Below are 22,755 nucleotides of genomic sequence, written 5' to 3' on the forward strand. Positions count from 1 at the left end.
AAGTACAACTTGATTTTTGCCTGGTAAAATGAAACAACTACATAAGGTTCAAAAAGACTTAAAATGAAGAATTGAAGGCAGAGGTGGAACCTGTGTGTGCTTTTGATGTTGCATTTAGGCTTTTTCCTTTCATATGCTTAGCTGTTAGAACCAGGGGAAATTCTGTTAAAGGACTTCTGAGGGCTGAAGTTGAATCACATTAGAGACTTAAGCACAAAATATGAGTGTTTCAAGAACTTAGTGATGAGAAAAAGGGAAAAGGCCACTTTGAGATAAATGAGGAAAGAAAAAAGTACTGGATGTCTTTGAGGACTCAGTAACTTGAGTCAACATTCTGTGTATAGTGTGCAAGATAATGGAAGTTTTGATTTTAGAACAAGCAACAAAAAATCAAGTCATGCTGATCTGTCACTTTTAAAACTTTGGAAGTCATTCTGATTAGCAACAAGTATGAAGCCAGTGCTTTATTCAAGTTACACTAATCCTACAAATAACTTTGTGGCTTTGCCAGGGAATGGCTGAGATTCTTTCTGGCCCATATTTATCTTCCTGGGCATGGAGTTGCCTGTGAGGTGGGTTGGTTGGTTTGTTTAAAAATTTTCTTTGAAAATATAAAGCTGCCTAAACAAGTGAAGGCAATTACAACGGAACCCCTTCTGCTTGCTCAGAGAGAGGGGGTTGAGAAATGAGAGTCTTCGTAGGCGAAACTTTAGACTTGTTTAAAACTACGTAAGAAACAAAGTGCATGAATACTCACCTGATCCCAGCTGAGCCTTTCCCCTGTCTGCAGGCTCTTAACTGGCTGCTGTAGCCAGTCTTTCTGGGGAGAATGTAAGGAACAGCTTTACTACCTTAGACATGTTTTTTTTTCATTTCTGTCCTGAATTTATGAATATCTCTTGTGCTTAAGGTGAGAGACATGATTATACCTGTGGTTATACTGTCTACTGATGCCAAGGAATCCAGTGTTTAATAACTGTCTGCAGGGAGGTGGATTAATTGGGCTGCAGTTGAGAGGTCCATGACTTCCAGTGGGTGATGGGGGACAGTATTGTGTATGATGTGTCCAGTAGTAAATGATGATGGGGGGAGGAATTGGGTTTCTCTGACTTTTGACCTCTTGTATCGAAGCTCAAAATGTCTTTCTTTTTTCTTCTTAAGTTTAGAGGTGGAAACACTTCCAGAGGAATTTTAAAACCAGTTTTGATATATTTGCAGCTTTTGTCAGTTCTCCATGATATGATTATTAATGGGACAAAAAGAGATCCTTGAACAAGCATTTCAGTCTCTCCTCTTGTTAATGTTTGCAGCTCAAATCCAATCCTAGCAATAATGAGGAGAAAGAAGCCCAGAGTCAGCTGACAAAATCTGATGAGCTGCAGCGCCTGCATTCGCAAGCATTATCTGCCTACCAGCAAGAGGATTACGGAACTGCTATTTCTCTTCTTGATGAAATCTTGGCAGTAAGTGTTAAGTAAAATGGTACTGTGAAAGCAAAGTAAGAGCTTGTGTCTGACATCTGTGTGTTTTTGTTTAATGGCTTCTTCAGCGATGTGAAAACACTTGGTGTAACTGGCTTAGTTTTGCTGAGCACCACGAGTCCATAGTGAAGTTGGAGAGCAGAGAAGGCTGAGCATTAGCTGCAGAAAAGTCGAAATAATAGTTTGTAGTTTGGCTGAAGTTGTATCTTTAACCCAAATTTCTGTTACAGATAACTTTATACTTTCCTGTTTTTCCACAGTTTGGTGTTCTTGCAAGAGCTGGAAAAAAGTTGTTCTCAAATCAATGAAGTTTGCTAAATACAGGAGGTGTAGGTTTTTTCATCTGGATTTTACATTGCCTATATGCAGACAGCTGAAAAAATGAAGTAACAAAAGATCAAAAAACTCCACAAAGTTAATGTATATATCCATCAGAATTCTGAGCTCATTCCTTGGGTATCTGTATTTGTTGAATTTTAATTGGTATAGGCAGTCTGATAGTCTTAAGTGTAAACAACTCAACCATGTGAACATTTTGTGTGTCACATAAAAATACATATTAAAAGACAGTTAACTGCTGGGACTCTTCACATACAAATTAGTACTGTTGACTTGGAATTTCCAACATTTGAGCTTTTGGTGAAGAAATTGCCAAAGCATGGAGTTTTTTTTTATGGGGAGGGAACATAGAAAAGCAGAAAAGCCTCCTCTAAAATGGTATTTTACGAACAATCGGTAAGGCCCAGAATAAATTGTCTAAAATTTTGACAGGCAGTTCCTTACAAGTAATTATTTTGGTCGTGCAGTGATGTTGTTACCTCTGTATATATTTTTAATATACAGATACTAAGGTCAAAGTTTGTGGCGCTGGATTTTACCCACAGGCTCCTTCCTAGAGGACAACTTGGTCCTTGCTGTTCATTACCTCTGTTCTTCTGGGAAGATATAATAATTTATGATTTTGTTATCCTTTCCTAGAGGCTCAACAGACTGTTCCAGTTTAAGCAGTGCCAGTAGATTTAATTCATCTCCCTGCATGAGCTCATTGAATCATTTACAAAATTTTCAGGCCTTTGTTTTCTACTTGGGCAGGTGCATCACAGCATCCACCAGGAAGCAGAGATGCTAATTTCGTGAGCTCTGCATGCAGCTTGAACCTTATGCTATTGCAGTTGGCAAAGTGAAATTAAATGGGATTTTTCTTTTGGGGAGGAAAAGAAGTGAAGTGTTATGGAACAAAAACAAGCTTTAATTTTGGTTTCTCAAGGTTTGTGTTTGGGATGCAGAGCTACGGGAGCTTCGAGCAGAGTGTTATATAAAGGAAGGGGAACCAAGCAAAGCCATTAGTGACTTGAAAGCTGCTGCCAAATTAAAGAATGATAATACTGAAGCCTTCTATAAAATCAGCAGAATATATTATCAGCTGGGGGACCATGAATTATCACTCAGGTAATTTTACTATTTGCTGTAATTGTTACAATTCAGACAGAAAATGTAATTATGTAGGTCATGGCAAACCATGGAATACCTATGTTGTGTGCTTTTTGGATGGAGTAGCAACTGTGGTCTGGATCTGACAAAGGCATCTCCCATCCAGAAGCTGAGAACAGGCAGTGAAGACACCATGTTTATTCTTGGCAGATGAGCCATCGATGGTTCCTGGCATTTTGTTTGCTCAAATAGAAGCCACAGTACATCAGAGTTGCATACAAATACTGTCTTCATTTTTTTTCTCTATCCTGGAAGAAAGTGCTTCTCTAAACTTGCTTTTGTAGAGCCTTTTTTAACCTTGAACCTCTATTCCACTTAAGTGTACAGTGCAAACAAACATCATCTGCTTTAAGCTTGCAAGTGTAAGAATAAATAATAAGTACAGGAACATCCAGGAATGAAGAGCTGATGATCCTAAGCTGTGATTCCTGCAGACAGTGGATGACTTTTTGATAATGCTCTACCTTTTTGTTCATTGAGTTAAGTTTAAGGTCTTATTCCCATATGTCCCTAGTCAATCCTGCAGTAACTGCCCTTGCCCAGTCTGGACTCTTAACTGTACCCTGTGCCTAGCTGGACAGGTGGGGAAATCCTTCTTTTTGCACAGAAGTGTTTTCTGTGCAGATCATTATCTCGGGTGCCTATCTTCACCTCCAGACTCCTTCCAGTATGGTTTCTGCCACAGAATCTCCTCGGGAAGAGGTGAAGAGACCTGAAAAAGCCTGAGTTTCTTTTCTTTGTTGCTGGGTGCAAACTGCATGTGATTATAATTGCAAAAATTCATTTTATGGCTAGGCAAAAGTAAACATCAAAGTAATTAGTTTGCAGTAGGCATCCCCTTTCCAAAGTACACTTAATCTCAGGAGCTCACAGGTCATTTCTGTGGTGACTTTCGGTAACTGGTCATCAGTTTGCATAGTGATTGCAAGAACTGATGGTGGTTTTGAATTTTAAAAGTACAACTGAGAACACTGTTGATCACTATTTGCTGTATTCTTCTCTGATAGCTTTTTTTTGTTTTCGTCATAAGATCTACTGAGAGTTCTGTAGCTTTTGGACTTGCTGGGTGGTTATTCATGTCCTTCCCTTAGTTTCTTCCTCTTGCCTTTATCATGCTTAGGAACAGAATAAGATTTTGTGATCTCTCTCTAAAAACAACACAGTGGTGCTAGGATGGCTCTATATGATACAAACCTTTTATTCATTTCTGTGATTGCATTTTGGAGGTTTTGGGTTTTTTTTAAGACTTCTGTCTATTTTGAGAGGTATGTGCCCTAATCAGAGTCTGATTAAACAGTCTTCACAGTGAAAAGTCAGGCTTAGGCTTGGCTGAGATTTCTTCAGGGAGGTTTGGGTCTTAGCTGAGCTTTATCTGTTTCAGGCAGCATAAAATACACTTCTACATAGGAATTTTGTAATATATCTGAGTAACGATTGATTGTAATCACCTTTTTCTGCTGTTTGGTCAGTCATTAATGTAACACTTAATCTTTCACGTATTTGGCACTACTAAATAAAACCAAAACTAGACAAATTGGCACTTAGTGCCATGGTCTAGTAACTGTGGTAGGGTTGGACTCTATGATCTTTGAGGTCTTTCCCAACCCAGCTGATTCTATGGTTCTGTGTTTCTGGAAGACTTTTTTGTTGGTCTCACTTTAAATTAACTTTGGGATGAAGGGCAAGATTATGTAAAGAAGTCAACTGTTCTTCTGGACAGCTAATAAATGTTGCATTGTGTCTCTGGGTGAAATTTCATAATATATGGTGATGTATTTTATTTTTCTCTCTGCCTTTCTTCCCTGTGAAAAGTGAAGTCCGGGAGTGTCTGAAACTGGACCAAGACCATAAGCAATGCTTCTCTCTCTATAAGCAAGTGAAGAAACTCAATAAGCAGATCGAGTCAGCAGAGGAATTAATCAGAGAAGGCAGGTAAGTATTCACTGCTATATTTGAAAAAAAAAAAAAGAAGTACAGAGGCACCAACTTATTGATTGAGGAGCTGATTAAGTGATGCTTTTTGCATCTGTCAGTTGAAGTGGATAACTGAGCACAGCTCTCAAATTACAATTAAAATAAATATTGACTCGCACAGCCACAATCCTATTCTGATTCCTTCCGCTGCCACTGTCTTCTCTTTGCATACTTATTTCTGCAGCAGGTTGTAAGGCTAAGATAGGGATAACAGTTTTCAGCTCTCATATTATTATTACTTGGCACTGCTGAGGCATTGCCTAGTGTGGGAGAGATGTAGCTGCTAAAAGTCCAACCAAGTGCCACTAAGGTGATGGAAGGACATCTTTCAGCTGCAAGGAAAGGCTGGGATGGCTGGGACTGTTCCCCCCTGAGCCTTCTCTGCTACTGGGTGATCTCATCAGTGTAGCTGAAGGAAGGGATGCAGAGTCCAGGCTCTGCTCCGTGGTGCCCTGTGACAGGGTCAGAACACTGGGTGCAAACTGAAACAGGACATTGCCTTTGAACAGAAATGTTTTTCACCACCCCCTCATATCCACTGGTGCAGGTTACCCAGAGAGGTTGTGGAGTCTCTCCACTTTGGAGGTGCTCAAGAACTAACTGGACATAGTCCTGGGCAGCTGCTGTAGGTGATCCTGCATGACCAGTGGGGTTGGACGAGGTGACTTCCAGAAGTCCCTTCCAGCCTCAGATATTCTGTGCTTAAAGGACCATGTCTTTAACTGAAACCACCTAGTAACTGCAGTGCCTTGAGGCCAAAAGTGGCTCTGACTGATGGGCCTTTTTTATGAACCCTACTAAATGATAGGCAATGCCTCTGTATTCTTCTTGCTTTACTTCAGTTTGACATGTTCCCAAGCACATCAGATCCAACTGTAAGGGCTCCTAACAAATTAGACATTGTCAAGGTGGCTTTTAAAAATTAACTACATCAGGAATGTGAATAAACATATTAGCCAGCAGTCTGATGGTCTCTCTTCACTTAGTCCAGTATCAGCACAGTTTCAGGGAGTCTTCTGAGAGCTTGAATTTCTCCAGCTTGTAGCAACCCGTGGGTTCAGTCGCTCTCACATTTTTACGTAAATGTTCTAATCCATTTCTTGCTCAGACCATGTAACTTTAGCATCTTTGAGACCTTCACAGCAAAAATATATTTTACTGTGTGACTTGTGGAGAAGAAAAGGAGGAAACAACTGCCTGATTTAAGCTGACATAAAGAGTTTTGTACCTTTGTGAATAGGTACCTTCTGTACTGTCCACATTGTACAGTGCCCACAGCAAAACTCCAGACTTAGTCCATCTCAGATGTTGGAGAGGGAGATTACTATTTTCAAGTGCAGACTGGCATGTTGGACAGGGGACAAATCTAGGGATGGTGCTTGTTACCTTCTGCAAAAGTCTAAACCTACCAGGCACAGTGCCCGGTCTTCTGTTTCATAGCACAAGAAAGGGGATAAGGATGTAGTTCTTGAAGGGGCTGCAAGTTTTCTTCATGCTGTTGTCTCACACTACACCTTTAAGGCTATTAAAGTTAAGGTACATTGCTAGAAGGATGTGAAGATCTGTCAGTGTTAAGATTTGTAAATAAATCACAACACCCTGAAATTGTGATTACATTTCACAATGTTATGCTTTAAACAGGTATGAGGATGCTATCAGTAAATATGAATCTGTAATGAAAACTGAGCCAGAAGTCCCAGTTTATGCTACTCGTGCCAAAGAAAGGATCTGCCACTGCTTATCAAAGGTAATTCTACTTATCTCCCTCTGTAAATTTCTTTAAGACTGAAAAACAAACCCCAAGCAAAACCCCCATGATTATATGAATTTTGCTTTACTTCCTCCCCCCCAGAACCAGCAGTCTGCAGAAGCCATAAAACTCTGTACAGAAGTTCTGCAACTGGAACCAACCAATGTGAATGCCCTGAAAGACAGAGCAGAAGCTTATTTGCTGGAAGACCTGTATGAAGAAGGTAGAGTTGTATGCTGTTGGCACATACTTTTTTTGTGGACATTTAAAATGCAGTCAGTGTTTCAAAGTGGGGTTTTTTTGCCATGCACTTTGATTCTACAGTGTTGTTATCCTTAATTAGCACTGGTAGTTGCAGATTTACAAAAATAACTGGTGGTAGTTTTGTCTTGATTAGTGTAAGTGGAATGTACTTGTTTTATCTACAGCACAGTTGTCTTTACAACAGTGGAGTGTGTTCAGGATGTTTTATGAGACTGTACAGCTTACTCAACTTAAAAACGTTTTATGTAATCAGCACTGTCAGACGACTGCGTTTAGAGGTAAAAGGTAATTACAGTTAGGGTGATGTAAACCCATTTTAGGAGCTCCATTTGAATGTCTTGAGATGGCAGCACGAAAGAATACTGTTCTGTTCCCCAGCATGTGTTGAGGGCAGAGGAAGATAACAGCCATTGCTTCAACCCCATGGGTCTCTGTAGTGCTGCTAAGAGCAGTAAACTAAGTCTGTTCCTCAGGCTCTATTTTCCATAGGGAGTTTTCTTAAAATGTATACTAATACGTAGTCATAGAAGACCTCTACAATTATCAAGTCCAACCATGAAACCAGCACTGCCAAGTCCACCACTAAACCATGTCCCCAGGTGCCACACCTGCTTGTCTTCTAAATACCTCCAGGCATGGTGACTCAGCTCTTGCAAATTAGAGGAAAAAAGAGTTTTGTTACAAGGTTGTGCACAAATGCACAGAGCCAGCTTGGTCTGGAGCAAATGTCTCCCTATTATGGGATACAGGGGAACAGAGAGAGGTCATACCTGGGATCTGGAAGAGCTTATTTCCTGGTCTGGTGCCTGCTAGGTTTGCCCTAGCCTGGTTCTGAGTGGACAACCATCCTAGAGTGGAACTGTGCTTCTCCAGATCCCTGTTGTTTGGCATATCTCCTGCCCTTGACACTAGTGAGGTGGTTGTAGTTCCACTCTGCCTTCCAGCAGAGCCTCCATAAACAGATATTACAGCTCATTAATGTTAGTCTGCCTGAAGGTGTCTTCATTTATCCTTCAGTTGTAGCTGCTATAAAATGATGGCTGCTTCTCTTTGCAGTTAAAACTGTAGTTTCATATTTAAAGGAGAAAACTGATTCTCATTCTTCCCTCAAAAGATTTTCAAGCTGGAGGCACCTATTTCCCTGTTAAAGAAACTTCAAAGTAGTTCTAATTCAGAACTTTGAAGGCACTTATTAAATGTTCACGTTGCACTTCACCGTGTGTAGCTGAGCTCATCAAATGGTTTTAATTAGTTTATAATCACACGGGACCCAGTATTTGTCTACAGAGACAGATGTGTAATGGCTCCCTTTCTGGCATGCCTTGTAAGTACAGGACTCTTATCTGTCTAAAGCACAAGTTTTGTCAAAGAAGGAAAACCAAACCTGCCTTGTTTCAAAATTGGTCAGGACACACTAATATTTTTCTTTTTTCTTCTTTTTTTTTTTCTTCTGTTTCTTTCTCCCCTCCCACCACGACTGCAGAGGTTTCAGCAAGAGCATAACTGGTTCAGTTATTTCTTTAGCAGTTGTTGGCATGGACATAGGTTGTCTGCAGTTACTTGTCTTGGATAGGAAATTGGCTGTGGTTCCACATACAGAATTGATCTTGGTCTCCCTGTTTTAAAGATGTAGGCAAGACACCAAAGCTAGTGAAGGTGTTTAAAGATACAATGTGATGTGTATCTTTACATTTGAGTGATGGAGAAGACTCTTGTATTGAAAGAAAGAATTAGATTTGACTGATGTATTTGAATTGAAGGTGCCACTGGGAACTAGTTGTTCCTTTCCTGTTGTGGGACAGGATGAAAGGAAGAAAGGATGCTGTCTGAAATAGCAGCCAGTAAGAAGTGATACCTCTATCCATTTGTAAGGCACTGGAGCTTTTGGAAATGGTGACTCACAAGAATTGACTGAGTATCTCCCTTGACATATTGCAAGTTAGCAGTAAGTCTTCTGGTCTCATAGCAGACTTCTCATGGTCCTGCTCCACCTGCTTCCAAACCCTCACCCCTCAGGTGGGGAGAGAGTTAGCTCTCAGAGGGGAGAATTGCTGTGCTGGAGAGTACCATCAAAATTGCAGTGTGAAAGTACCAAAATGTGCTTGCAGGGTGTGCTGGGTGCATTCCCTCTGCAGTGTGCAGTACTGAAAACTCACCTTTCTGTGTGGTGCTTGCAGTCCTTAGATTAGGATGTTGATTTTTAAAAGAGAAGAGCTAAGTCTACCATGGCAAGCAGTGGATCCCTGAGCAGGCTGGTTTCTGGCAGTGGTGTGTGCTGTAGGTGATGTGGTGCTCAGTGAAGCTGAGCAGTCTGATCTGCATTTGGCAGGACGTTGTGGTGGGACCTCCCAGAATTACATGAAGCAGATTAAGGACACTTAAAATTACTGGAGCAGTAGAGCAGCATAATGAAATCCCTGCACTCGCATGGTCTTTATTTGTTTCGACAGCATATACTGGGTACATGTTAGTGCACACTCCAGTTGCTGTTTGCTTTTCTTAATGACTGGACAAATTACTAAACATACCAGCAGAAATCAGAATGCTTCGTCCAAGCTCAAATGGCAGTGTCCAGTGATGTGGGAATGAATAGAAGTTGGGTTTGGTTTGTGGTAGCCTGTGCAGTTGTTGGGGCAATGGCAATACTTTTTGGAATACTCTTTTTCAATAACCCAAACAAGACTGCAGTGGTATCAGATGTCTGGGTAATACAAATTCATTAGCACTTCCTGCTGTCTTGCTCAGAAACAGTGAAAAACAAATGTAACACCTGCTGAGAAATAGCATCTGCTTGGAAATAATCTGCTGCAAGTACTTTGTCTGACTTGAGAAACCTCAGAGTCTTGGATCTGCAAATGAGACCTTCAGGATTATAGCAGTGAAAGAAGAGCAGTCTCGTTAAAGATTTCAGCAGTTGCTATCCTTGATAAATTTTGATGTCAGAGAATATAAAAACTTGGTGTCTTAAGCATTCAGTTGCCATTTCAATAATAATAGTTTACTTTAAAAAATGTGTAGACCTCAGATGTTTTAAAAATTCAGGAATACATTGCAGCACTTCTCTTGCTTTCATTCCTGAGAAATACAACTCTTGAAATAAAAGTGAGAGTATGCCTTGAGGAAAAAAATACCCTAAAAATGTAACTCTCTGCATATTATGCATGCAGAGGTGTAGAAAGCCAATATTTGCCTTTTGCTAACAGTGTGAACTTAGTGGTAGTCTGAAATCTGTCTTGATTGTCATTAAAGAGGAAGAGACTTTTATTGTGTTGATTGAGTGCAGACTGGGGGAGAGGAATGAATATTAATTCAAAGACTCTGCATTATGCATCCTTCAGTTGAGCAGCAGTGTGGGACTAACACAGTGCAGTGTGATCTTCCAATAGTGGCTGCTGAAGCTTTCTTCTTGGCTTCTCTTCCCCCAGTCCTAGGTGTTCCTTGTCTTATCCCTGTGACTGTTGTAGCATGCAGAGAGTGTTGTGACCCATGCCTGGTAACCTCCCTTTTTCTTTCCCACAAGAAGAAAATTGCCTAATTTATGTGTGAAAATGAATTTCCTCTACTCCCCACGTTTTCTACCTTAGAACAAAAGGTTGAAATGAAAGTTTTGCTGTTTATATATGGTACCAGCAAACTTCAGTTCTGGTGAGTGGCTGAGTTCTTTAAATGTAAGTTTGTAAAGTTGTGTAATATTTTTCATTCTTTTTTTTTTTTATAAAAGCTATTAAAGACTATGAGACTGCTCAAGCCAATAGTGAAAATGACCAGCAGATTCGGGAGGGGCTGGAACGTGCCCAGAGAATGCTGAAGCAATCACAGAAGAGGGATTACTATAAAATTTTGGGAGTAAAAAGGTGAGATATTAATTTCAGAGATGAGATTTGAAAGTTGGTTATTGAACCAGCACATATAGGGCTGATCACTTGAATTTATTCTGTTGAGTGTTAATTTTTTGCTCCTGTGTCTTGCTACCTTCACTTTTCTGCTATGCTAATTCAGTAGTGTTCAGCTCGTAGGGAGCATTTGTTTACAGTTCCTTTGGACGTAATGGAAAAACAACATTTGAAGAAATTCACAGCATGGATGGTAATGAGTCAGGTGAAGGAATGGGGAAGAAATGAAGATTTGCAAGAATTAGTGAAAGAACAAAAAATTAAAACTGTGGCAGATAGTGTGATAGGTTGGAAGAGTTTGATAGGACTAACTGAAACGTATCAAAAAAACTTCTGAGTATGCAGATAGTGTCTAGATATGTCAGATATATGGCATCAATACCTTGAGAAACAACTTCCCTTTCTGATGAGGAGCAAATGGTAAATTCTTCAGACTGGGAACTGTATTCTGCACAGTACCTAGCAGTAGCATCTTAACAGGGAAAGTAAATGGGCAGTGAGGGAGAGAGTGAGCAGTCCCTGTTTGAAGTTGCAACCTGCCTCCTTTGTCTTTCATGTAAAGAATCCTGAGGGCCACTCACAGAAGGTTAACTAGCACCTCAGAGTTTTCCTGATGCTCTTGATTACTGTCCCGGTGTTTGAACATGTGGCATGTGAACAGTTAGAAAATGGAGTTATTTCTAATTTTATCCATCCAGAAATGCTCGAAAGCAGGAAATCATCAAAGCTTACAGGAAGCTTGCATCCCAGTGGCACCCTGACAACTTCCAGAGCGAGGAGGAAAAGAAGAAAGCAGAGAAAAAATTCATTGATATAGCAGCTGCTAAAGAAGTCCTCACTGACCCAGGTAATGATGCAGTGGCTTTGTTTTTTTAATTACTTTCTTGCAGTAAGGTAGAAATGCAAGTGTAAGTCATAACAGGCATTACAGCTTCCCTTTTTCTTCCCTTACCCATCTTGAGAAGGCAGTGCACTGACACCTGCATCCAGTCTGTTGCATGAAGTCAGGTGTAAACCTGGAATGATTTGTTGTGTTTCAGTGATTTATTTTTTTTTTGGTTAGAAGTCAGATAAAAGTTATTACTTCCAAGGTCTCTGTTTAGGATATCATCTTGCAGAGATTTTAAGGAAGCCGAAGATGCTTACCTAGGGATAAGGGTGTCTCCTCCTGCCTCAAGTGCTGTTGCAAACTGCATTTAGGTTATAACATCACCCAAAGTATTCCAGGGAAGCCCTTAAAGCTGTCTATGGTTGTGTGTGCCAGAGCCCAAACACACTGTGCAAACAGTGTGTCCCTGAGGGCAGGCACTGGGTTCTCACTCCTGTCAGCCTGAGGGAGTGAGAGAGCCCTCAGCTCTGGAGGATGGGGGGGAAAAAGTGAGGAATGCAGTCGTTGTCCTGGGAGACATCTGACAAGGAGATGTGAGGTCTGTTCTTGCCAAGAGGTGAACAGAAGGGATTGGACCATAGTCTTAAGAATGCAATAAAAAATAGTGTGGTGTGGTTATCTCATCTTTAAAAAATACCAACCAAATTAGCAAACAAACCAACCCAAACAACAGACCAAAAAAACCAACCTGAGGGAATTACTTGTCCATGATTCCACTTTGGTTTTGTTTCCCCCAGAAATGAGGCGGAAGTTTGATGCGGGAGAGGACCCCTTGGATGCAGAGAGTCAGCAGGGTGGCAACAACCCTTTCCACAGGAACTGGAACACATGGCAAGGATTCAACCCCTTTGGTTCTGGAGGAGGACCATTTACATTCAAATTTCACTTCAGCTAGAGCCAAGACTGTTTCTGGTGGCTGCTGCTGTTTTTTACGTAATTCGTTGAAAAATAAAAAGTATCTCAGTTCAAGACCCAAAATGTTAATTTCTAATGTTGTCCTTGACCCAGAGTCTTACTGCACTAGAAGAAAGCTCCTTGGCATTCAGTGGGTTTGCTTCCTGGTGAGCTTGAGAGGCTCATGTGGTTGGGGGGGTTTGTACTGCCTATGTATTTGTTGTGGATGTGCAGGACATGTTTATTCCTATGGATGGAAAAAACAGTAAGATGCTACTTTGGACAACACTTAAATTTAGGACTCAAGTATATGCTTAAAGATAAAAATGCATGTAAATATTTTTCTGGATCGGGGCCTAATAGACACGACAAGGGTAGTTACAATAGTCTCTACGTTAACAAACTGTTAGTTGTGCTCAGCAGAATGATCCATCTCTCAGTATTTTTGAGAGCCAACCCCAGTGACCACCTGCTGTGTTGGTGTTGGCAGTGCCATAGCAGGAGGAAGGGGCTGAGGCCTGAAGGAGCCCAAACAATGGCTCTGGAAAAAGGGTTTGGGAGTAATTGTATTTGGGAATGTGCTCACTTTGGTCATTGACCTGACATGAACTGGGGTGATCTCCTTGGTGGTAATTGTCAACTATGAGAGTTAAAAGAAGCCTGATGTTTTTCAAAATACTTTTTCTCTGAATGTGATTTGGGTTGTTTGTTAAGGTATGATTTTTTGAGTAGTTTGCACTTTAACAAAGCACCTGCTTGAGATGTGAGGAAAGAATTGGATGTGACATTTCCCTGGCTGTGCAGCAGTTTGCTGGTTCTGTACATCAGCTCAGAACTGAGACAGGTTGTGAGTGGACTGCAGACTGCAGGAGTGAGATAGTAGCTCCAGCCTTACCCTGTAAAACAACTTCATTTGTGTTGGATGATGCAACAGGGAGTTAGTGAAACTGAAGTAATGTGTTTTGTGTAACAGCCACAGTACTGCAGAAACACCTGTGTGCAAAAAGGACTAACTTCCCACTAGCCACAAGTCTGGTTTGTTTTCTTCTATATGCACATTGCCTGAAGTTGGTTTGGAGTACTTGATGCGATGTGTGGTGTTACCAGGACTAGCTGAGGAGTCTTCTCCTCCTGTAACTGAATATATCACAATTGCTGATGATTCCAGCAGCAGCCACTTTGTCAGAACCCAAGAATTGCAGTTCATCATTGCTCTCTTGATTGGATTGTAACTGGAAAACAATCACTTGATAGGAATCTTCTCTCACTTCAGCTCGTGGCATTTGAAAGCATAAGCAGCCTGAGTAAAACAAGAGAAATTAGCCAATCAGGCCCTCAGCCTGCAAGTGGGTTTCTGTTGCTGTAATGGCAGTTGCTGTTGAAGCAGAACTCTCAGCTCCTGCCTCAAGTACCTCAGGAACATAATTGCAAGACCATGTGGCTTGGTAAAATGTTTTTCCACAGCAATTTAAAGGTCAGTGTTCAGAAGTTTATCTTCAAGCTGAGGAGCACACACAGTGACTTCTAACAGTTTATGGTACAAAACCACCCCTGCAGCCTACTAAACCCCAGTGCTGGGTATTTCCCAAGCTGAGTGACTTTCTAGAAGTTTGACTTGTGCTTTTGACCTGTCGGAAAGTGTTTTGCCTAAACTCTGTAGGAGATGCTCGGGACACTTTTCACATGGCTCTAGGCTGCCCTGGATCCTCTGGGGCTCACATATCTACTGCACAGCAGACAACCTGTTGCCCTATGGTACTGGCCTCTGTGCACCTGCTTTTTGCCTGCAGTACATCAGGATGGGCAGGTAGCTGTCATGTGCTGCCTCCTCCCGAGGCTCTTGTCAGCTCTGTCTGTGCCCGAGGAGGGAGCTCAGCCCACCCCTGCGGGCAGCCCTGGGAGCTGCTGGTGGTGTGTGAGCCATTGCTCTGCATAAATACTACTGCACTGCCGTGTTCTCTACACCAGGGGCTGGTTTTAAATCAGTGTTGAATGAGCACTGTAAGCAATGTGTCCTGTTGTACATACAGGAGTCTGGTTGGGCTTCAGGGAGTCCCAGCAAAGAGCACAGACAAACACAAAGTTTGTGTGGTAGGGAGGTTCTGGCAATGCTGTTTGTGTGGTAGGGAGGTTCTGGCAATGACACTGCTTCCTTCTTCACAGGGCTGCCCTGGTCAGCTCTTCTGTTCTCAGCCCTCTCCCTTCTGTTTTAAAAGCTGAGAATATTGTTTTCTGGCTTTTGATTTTTTCCTTTTAGGGAAGGAATAAGATCATCCCTCATGAGAAGTTCTTCATACAAGGTGCTGATGCTGGAGCAGTGCAGGTTTGTTTCCCTGAGGCAGCAGGACAGTTGTGCTGTACGCTGGGAGCAGTCCAGGGCAAAATGGAACATGTTTATTTTGAGAATGAATGGGAAAGGGAAAATTACATATTAAGAACAAAAAAAAAAAGGCCTGAACGCAGTCAGTAGAAGGAGGAACATGATGAGTGTGTGAATGCTGTTCATAGATTCCTTGTGTCTTGGAAACAAAGCCAAAAACTGCCAGTGGAGAATAAGGCTGTCCTGGTATGGAGCAACTGCTGCTCACAAGTGTTAACCACCTCAGTGCTGTTCGTAAGGGATTTGAGTTCTGAGGTACTTCTGGAAACACAGCAAGGCAAAGCTGTACCAAAAAGGAAGTATTTGCCCCACAAGGCTCTCTGGACACTGTGATAGGTTTCCTGGGGGGACTGTGGGAGAGGAAGTGCTAATGATGTGCAAGGAGAGGCTGAACTCGCTGCCTTACGCATTAGTGAGTGTCGTGCAATAATGTTCAGTAACTGAACATTGAAACAAATGTTGTGGTAGTTTGCCAACCCTGAGGTGTGTGCAGGGAGCATGGTTACCATAACTGGCCTTGATGGAGATGCAGACTCCCTCTGAAGCCTTGCAGTTTAACTAAAGCAGTTTGCAGCTAGTTTTACAGTGGAGGTGGGGGCAGCATGTCTTACTTGACACATGCTCCAACTGACGCATTGATGGATCAGTATTCAAACAGGTTCAGAGTGAGTTACACCCTGAGGAGCTCAGACTTGTGACATATGCACAGAATGTGTCAGCTTAAACTTTCTTTTGTAAAAAAGCCAACCATAAAGCTCGTTATTGTTTCTGTTTTCAAGACCAGTGTTTGGAACAAGAATTATTCTTCTGTTTAGGGCTGTGATTTGTAGGAGCTTTGCTGGAAACTAGCCAGGATAGCATAGCAGGTTAGTTGTATTTAAAAGTGCCTTATTGTAAGGTATTGTTTGTTTGCTCTCTTATACACAATTTTATCCATAAAATCATATGAAAATAAATGGGAGAATAATTTTTTCTTTTTTTTTTTTTTTTTTCCCTCAGCAAATCTCGAAGTAGCAGTTTTATGTTTTAAGAAGGATAAGTAAAGCTAGCCAGAGATTTATCAAATGTTTCAAATTATAAAATGTCTTTATATGAAATCATAAATCTAAAAAGCAAGAACTGTTTTTTCTAGAACTGTGGGAATTATTTTATGGTATTTTTCACAATAAATATATTTATGATGACAAGAAAGCACTGCTGTGTGTTTGTCTGCCCTTCTTTCCTGACCCTGCTCTCCAGGTTTGGAGTTGGAGCTGTGGAAATGCAGTGAAAGGCTGCAGAGTGCTGAGGCCAAACGAGAATTCCTAACTTTTCTTTTGCTGATGCAGAAATGGTGAGGCTTGAACAAGGCACAGAGTGAAGCAGCAGTTGGGTATGTGAGTTTCAAACTCGTTTTCCTCCTGTGAGACTGGACACAGCTGATCTCTGCTGTGGAGCTGAGCAGGGAGCAGTGACCTGGTTTACTGAACATAAAGTACAGTGTGTGACAAACTGTCCCAGAGTGGTACGTGGCTCTGTTCTGGGGGCACAGGCAGTTCACAGCCAGTCACTCTGGACAGCAGCCTGTCCCAGGAGAGCCTCTGGCCTGGTGATTTCTGATGACACAGGGGGAGAGGAAGAATCTTCTCTGTGCCCTCTCCTCTGGCTGGAGCTATGGCCATGCCAGGTGGGTGGTCAAGGGCAAGGGCATGTAGGACGTGCAAGATGAGCATGGACTCCAAGTGGGATTTTGAGACAATGATGAAAACTACTTCTAAAGACATCAAAATTATTTCTTGTATATTTTTAATCCAGTAACTGTTCTAATGGGCTGACAAAAGGAAGACAGGTGAGAACTTTTTTCTTAGAAACTTAATTTGTAGGAGTTCCTGGTTGGAAGCAATTTATTGTACACATTGGATTGTGTGTGTTTGCAGTGGTGAAGGGTATGGTTGTGCTATAGTAAAGCTATAGCAAAGGCATCTGTGTTTAGAGTGCCATGGCTTGCAGCTGCCAGGTGTGTGAAAGCAAACAGCCAGAAGGTGACAGGAGTGTTTTTGGGGAGTGGCTGGAAGCAAGGGATTTGTTAAGAGGCCAGGTTGTATGTGAGATTCCTTAGTGTGTCCAGTGTCTGTCTTTGGAAACCTGTGGCCCACCTGTCACATAAGAGCCCTTCAGACTTCCTGAGCTCAAAGCACAGCAGCAAGAGATGCAGTTACAGTCTGGGAGACATTCTTCAAATCTCACCTCTGCAAGGATTTTGAAGGAACTGCAGCAGGAGTGCAAGGTTGGTGGTGGAGTGGGTGGTGTTTGTTCAGACTCGTAGCTGTAAGTACCTAAGAATAAGAGTACCTGCAGGAGGAGAGAAGGGACACACAATGCACAGAGCCAGGAGCAGCTGCAGGAAGAGTCACAGCTGAGCAGCTCTTGTGTCAGGGCTTGCAGTGTTGCCAAGCACTGACAGTTTTGGCACCACTCACTAGTGCAGGACTGCAATGGATGGATACAGGTTGTTCTGTAAAGACAGGCAGGGAAGAGAGGAGGAGGAGTAGTCACACTCTATGCTAAAGAGACCCTTGAATGTATAGAAAGAAGTCAACAGCAATGAGGGAAGCCCTACTGAATGCTAATCAGCCACTGGAATAATCTCAGGGAAGTGGTGGATTCCCCAAGAGGATGCTAAGATTGCCTGATGTGGTCATCTGGGCCATCTGGTATAGACTGTACTTTTGCCAAGAAAGGCTGGACCAGATGATGCTTCAGGTCCCTTCCAACCCAGTATTCTATGGTTCTGTGATTCCATGAAGTCTTGGAGTGAAAGGCAAGTGCTGGATTTAGGAAAATGTTCAAAGGAAGTGTACTGAGAAATATTTTCAGTACTAAAGCTCAGCACCAACACTGCAGTGATATCTGGTTCAGTCTTGTTTTGTTAAACTTAGCAGCTGATATTGAGAAGATTAAGACCTAGAAAAGACACTGTAATAGTAATACAAGTACAAATTGTGGTTTGACTGGTTCAAATATTACTTTGCGTATTTACTGATCACACTCCTGTGATCCAGGCTGTGTTTTCTTCCCTTTCATGGGGCAGAGCACACAGATTGGAAATGAGAAATAAGGTCTCCCTGCATCTCTAACCAGCAGGTTCCTGGTTTTGAACATTGCTGTTGCTTCCCTGTTAAAACACTCCCTATAAGCACAGACATTTGAGGACTTGCTGTAATTTCTTTGCCTTGGCTCTATTAACCAAGTAATTAATGGTTATTGTATAATACAAGAAGGGAGAACAGAAACTAATATTTTTTTTCTCTGGTGGCACCTTTAATAGTTTATACAACATATACAATCCATTGGTTTGATATGAAAAATAGAATTATGTGCTAATGACTTAAAGTGCTCCTTTAAAGAGATCTTTAGGAAGTAGTGAATATATTTCCTGGACCCTCCTTGTTTTATAAACCAATGTGTATCTCAGAAAAGAGCTTCCTTTGAAAGTATTATTAAGCAGAAGAAAAAAATACTGTAAAACATTTTTACAAATATATAAAACACTGTAGAAAAATGGCATGAAACCTTTTACATCTTTAAAATATCTCCAGCAAATTGCACTTCTAAAAATTATATTCTAATCATTTGAGTAATCTCAAGGAAATAGTATTTAAAGAGTGTTTTCTTTTTTTAAAGCCTGTAAAAGTAATCCAATTTTAAAAAAGAACAGGATGCTACAGGGAAAACGAACATGAAATCAGTGCATAAATTACCCACTTTTTATGCTGCAAAACAGAAACTTCCCACACATAATCATCATTAAAGAGAACTAAGGTTTCTTAAACTTTTAACTTCTGGCTTAAAAAGAAATGTGCAATGTATGTTCCAAGCACGAAATACCAAGGCAGAGTGCTGAGAAATGCTGCTGCACAGTAAGGCATCAGAATGGAAGTATAAGCTTAAAAAATTTAAATAATGCAGCAAGCAGTTGAATAACGTGGGTTTTTTTCCTCTGAGTATCAGTTATTTTCTTGTTATGCTCTGAATTTAAAGCAGTGGTGCATATGCACCTGCTGTCAGTTGTAAGTCCATCTATGGTACAAAAATACCAACTCCCAAGTTCTGTGTTTGAACCTGTTCCACTTGCTGCTGAGATCCTGAAGTCATTGTGTTAGAGAACAAGCACAACAGAACAGACACTGCACTGAAATGGGACAGCTGAAGAGAACTGACTCTGGCATTCATGGAGCATTGCTACTGGACTACACAGGAAACACTCCCTTGGGTACTTCATGCAAAGAAAACTCCACATTTAAAAATCTGTATGTGACATGTTACAGCTGTTCCAAATGCATAAAGGTAATACAAAGGAAAATATAAAAAGCTGTAAAAAGAATCTGCATGTCTCATTACTTGAAAAATATCAGCAAGGTGTAACTTTCATCCTTGCTCTTAAAGTAAGAGTTGTGAGTAACCAGCACCTGAGGACAGTGACAGCACTAACAGAATATACTTCATTTCTCTTACTATTTACTCCATTATTTGCTGCATGGAAATACTGTGCAACTCACTGTAGATTCACCCACCTAGTATGAATGACCTTGTCCTTTCATAGTTCCAAGCAGACAGACTGAAATACTGCATGAAGTTGTTCTTACAAGAATTTGTGTTCATATCCAGTCCAGTTTTGAAACCAGCACAGCCTAAGTGACAGAGTGTGGATTTAAGGCACTAGATTTCAGTTTAAGACACAAATTCCCCATCTCAAATATGTGTATTGCAAAAACTTTCCCCTGCAATTTGTGTGGGATCGAAATGTCAGCAGCCCATTAAAGCAATGGATTTGTGAGTACAGGTTTAGGAAATTACAGGAGACACCACTGATGTAGCCAAAAATACTCATGTATTTTATTTTCAGTTCTAAACAGGATGATGATAATCAAAACTGAGTGGAAACAACTTCCAGGTATTAACCTTCTGGTGCAATGTGTGCTGGCTGGAAAATCACCTTAACCAAAACCTTCAACAGAATTTTATGACACACTATTTAAGTGACCAAAAGGAGCCTAAGAATCAAAATGAGTTTTTTTTAAAATTAGTGAGAGTGCAGCCATCCTGCATAATGAACAAACAGTGTCGTTCCTTGCTTTAGCTTCCAAGTTGACTTGGAAGATTTGTGTAGTCTGAGTTACACAAGTTCTTTTTTTATGTCTTACCTTTGCTGCACTGAAATTCTTCCTTGTGACCACAGCATTTCTCCAGGGACAATAATATGGACATAAACCCAAGACTCTTTATATTTAAATACATTAACTTAACACCTGTAAAATGCATAAACCAGTTTTCGTGTGCATATTTAATGTGAGTGTCCACCCAGGCTAACAATGTGTCTTTGAGAAGCTTAAACACCTCATTCTTCCTTTTCTAAAATCCTCTGGGCAAACTGTACTTTAGAGACGGAAAAGAAAACCCAAAAAATTAGGAAAGCTACTCCAAACTGGTAAAAAAATAAAAATACATCCGAACACCACAACCCCAAGTACCTGTGGATTTCACTTCTGGTTTTGTATTGCATAAGAAATGTTTTCAATAACACTTAAGTTATAAAGTATTTGACTTCACATTAAAGAATGCAGCAAATAGATCCAATGTAACATCTGTAACTTCCATTCAGCCTTTCCCAGAAGATCACTGAGCTGTCACCACTGCTGTTCACAGGCTGTGCTAAAGTTCATCGTGCTTCAGCCCTGGCACCAAAGGTGAACAGAAATGATAAAAACCAGTTAGATAAAGAGTTTTGTAAAACGTGGAGAAAGCCCTTGACATTGCATTTACTGCTGGTCAGTCAGTTCAGCAACATGAACTTTGGAGCCTTCCTGACCAGAAGCTTTCACAAAGAATAAATACTATGAGTTCTTGATAAGGAAAAGTGAATTTGTTCCCTGACTAAAGACTTTTAAATATTTATCAGTTAAGATCTTACTTCAACTTTAAGAGCTAAGATCATCTTTTGGCTTTGCTTCACATTAATCCAAGGAATCAAGTCTTACTGAAAGGCCTATAAGGGTCTTAAAAACCCTTAAGGGGTTTTTTTGGTTGGTTGGGTTTTTGTTGTTTGGTTATTTCTTTTCTTGTGCTATTTAAAACAATTTTAGTAAAATAAAAAAGCCAAAATCTATTTGTAAACTAAGCCACAATTTAGCCTAGTGCTAAAAGGCCCCAGGTGGACAAGCCCAGAGTGAGAGATGCAGAAACGAATGAATAGAAACTCAGTCACCTACTGCATAACAGACATCAACTTTACATTAGTTCAATGAAGTCTAAGCTAATGTGCTTTATTTAGTATCTGTGGCTAAAATTATGTGGAATAGTTGTGTGTTTGAGGTCCAAGAATATGACACCACTAACCTTTCTCTTAGATTCTGGCATGAAACAGAAGATTTTATCCTCTCAGTGAAACTCATGTAAAGAAGCATCACACAACCATCAAACCCCACATGATTTCTCTATGAACAGGGAAAATTACACAAATACAAGATTTGTGCCTCCTGATCCCAATCTTAATATGACCTATCAATAATTATTTTTTAAAAGCTAACAGCAGAATGTGCATGTAAATTACCTTTTTTAGGTAACGATGTTCGATTTTTCTTCTCTCTGTCGATTTGTTCTATTAACTTTCGTATCTCGGCGTCATAGTCAACCCACTCAGGAACTATCCTGGCAGCAGCTTTCAGTTTTGGTTCTTTGGTTTGGGGGTTGTTGCACTGAAAGGTTAAAACATGTTGGAAAACTACCTCTTTTCAGGGAAGCTAGCTGAAATCGTTCTGTCAGCATTCATCCACAGCTGCACTGAAGGGCAGTATGCAAGGTCAGTCTGGCTCTACTACTAATCATTTTTTTAAAAAAAAAATCACAGTAAAATTGCAAATAAACCCTGTAAAATAACTCCAAACATTTAACTGTAAATACTCTTCCCATGTGATTCTAACCATACAGGTAGCAGAGACATGGGTAGCACAGCACTACTGAAGTTACTTGGGGAGATACAAGACATGAATTAGCACATTGAAATTCAATCTGATATGGGTTTTTCTTAGGTTTGTGATGTTTCCTCTGGCTTTGTTAGGAAAATGTATCGATTCCTTCTGTAAAATGATACAAATGGCAATCATGGTAACAAGTGACACATGCTAACAGGGAGCCTAGTAATTGATTTCCATCTTTCTCGAGCAGAGAGCACCATCTTTAGTGCACAAAAAGCTTATTTTAATGACTCTAAACTCACAAAGATCACAAAACTATTTACATACTGAATGTTCACACCAAATTTCAACTGTCTGTTTTTCTTCCAAATTGTGACTGAAACATCACATACAGTGTGTGGAGGCTGTAAGAAAAATTAAAACGGAAAAAAATGGGATGGGGATAATAATGACAGAGAAGAAGATTTTCCCTCTGTTTCTATTCCCAAAGACAAACAATTTCTTCCTTTAAAACATGGACAGTCTCCTCAGCATGACACTCTGCTTTATCTCCTGTTTATTGTGATGAAATAGACAAAGAAAACCATGATAATACTAAGCCCTGTACACAGTGGACTCTGGAAGAACCTTCTATGTAGGAAGCACAACAGCAGCACACAACACTCAGTTAACAGCATTTCATCACAGCCCTAGGAACCTGGCTGAATATGGAAAAACTAAGGAAAATACATGTATGGGTGTGAAAAGCCTCAATCCTGCCCAGCTGAGATAGCAACACAATTTTTT

At 40.7% G+C, this 22,755-nt stretch overlaps 2 protein-coding genes across 2 annotated transcripts in view; one reads left to right on the forward strand and one right to left on the reverse strand.

The window, feature by feature from the left end:
* Window positions 1-12,720, forward strand: part of DNAJC3 (DnaJ (Hsp40) homolog, subfamily C, member 3) — a 23,980-nt gene extending 11,260 nt beyond the window's left edge. The window contains exons 5-12 of the mRNA XM_009072901.1: window positions 1,311-1,463; window positions 2,749-2,930; window positions 4,785-4,904; window positions 6,588-6,693; window positions 6,799-6,919; window positions 10,682-10,814; window positions 11,552-11,700; window positions 12,480-12,720. Of these exons, the coding sequence (XP_009071149.1) occupies window positions 1,311-1,463; window positions 2,749-2,930; window positions 4,785-4,904; window positions 6,588-6,693; window positions 6,799-6,919; window positions 10,682-10,814; window positions 11,552-11,700; window positions 12,480-12,637 (1,122 nt within the window). The 3' untranslated portion in view covers window positions 12,638-12,720. The remainder of the gene's footprint in view (window positions 1-1,310; window positions 1,464-2,748; window positions 2,931-4,784; window positions 4,905-6,587; window positions 6,694-6,798; window positions 6,920-10,681; window positions 10,815-11,551; window positions 11,701-12,479) is intronic.
* Window positions 12,721-13,745: 1,025 nt separating this feature from the next.
* Window positions 13,746-22,755, reverse strand: part of UGGT2 (UDP-glucose glycoprotein glucosyltransferase 2) — an 84,798-nt gene continuing 75,788 nt past the window's right edge. Inside the window, exons 37-38 of the mRNA XM_009072902.1 lie at window positions 21,606-21,750; window positions 13,746-13,936 (exon numbers count right to left, since the gene is read on the reverse strand). Coding sequence (XP_009071150.1) covers window positions 13,746-13,936; window positions 21,606-21,750 — 336 coding nt within the window. The remainder of the gene's footprint in view (window positions 13,937-21,605; window positions 21,751-22,755) is intronic.

Source organism: Acanthisitta chloris, unplaced genomic scaffold (genome assembly GCF_000695815.1).
Source record: "Acanthisitta chloris isolate BGI_N310 unplaced genomic scaffold, ASM69581v1 scaffold384, whole genome shotgun sequence".
Lineage (NCBI taxonomy): Eukaryota > Metazoa > Chordata > Aves > Passeriformes > Acanthisittidae > Acanthisitta > Acanthisitta chloris.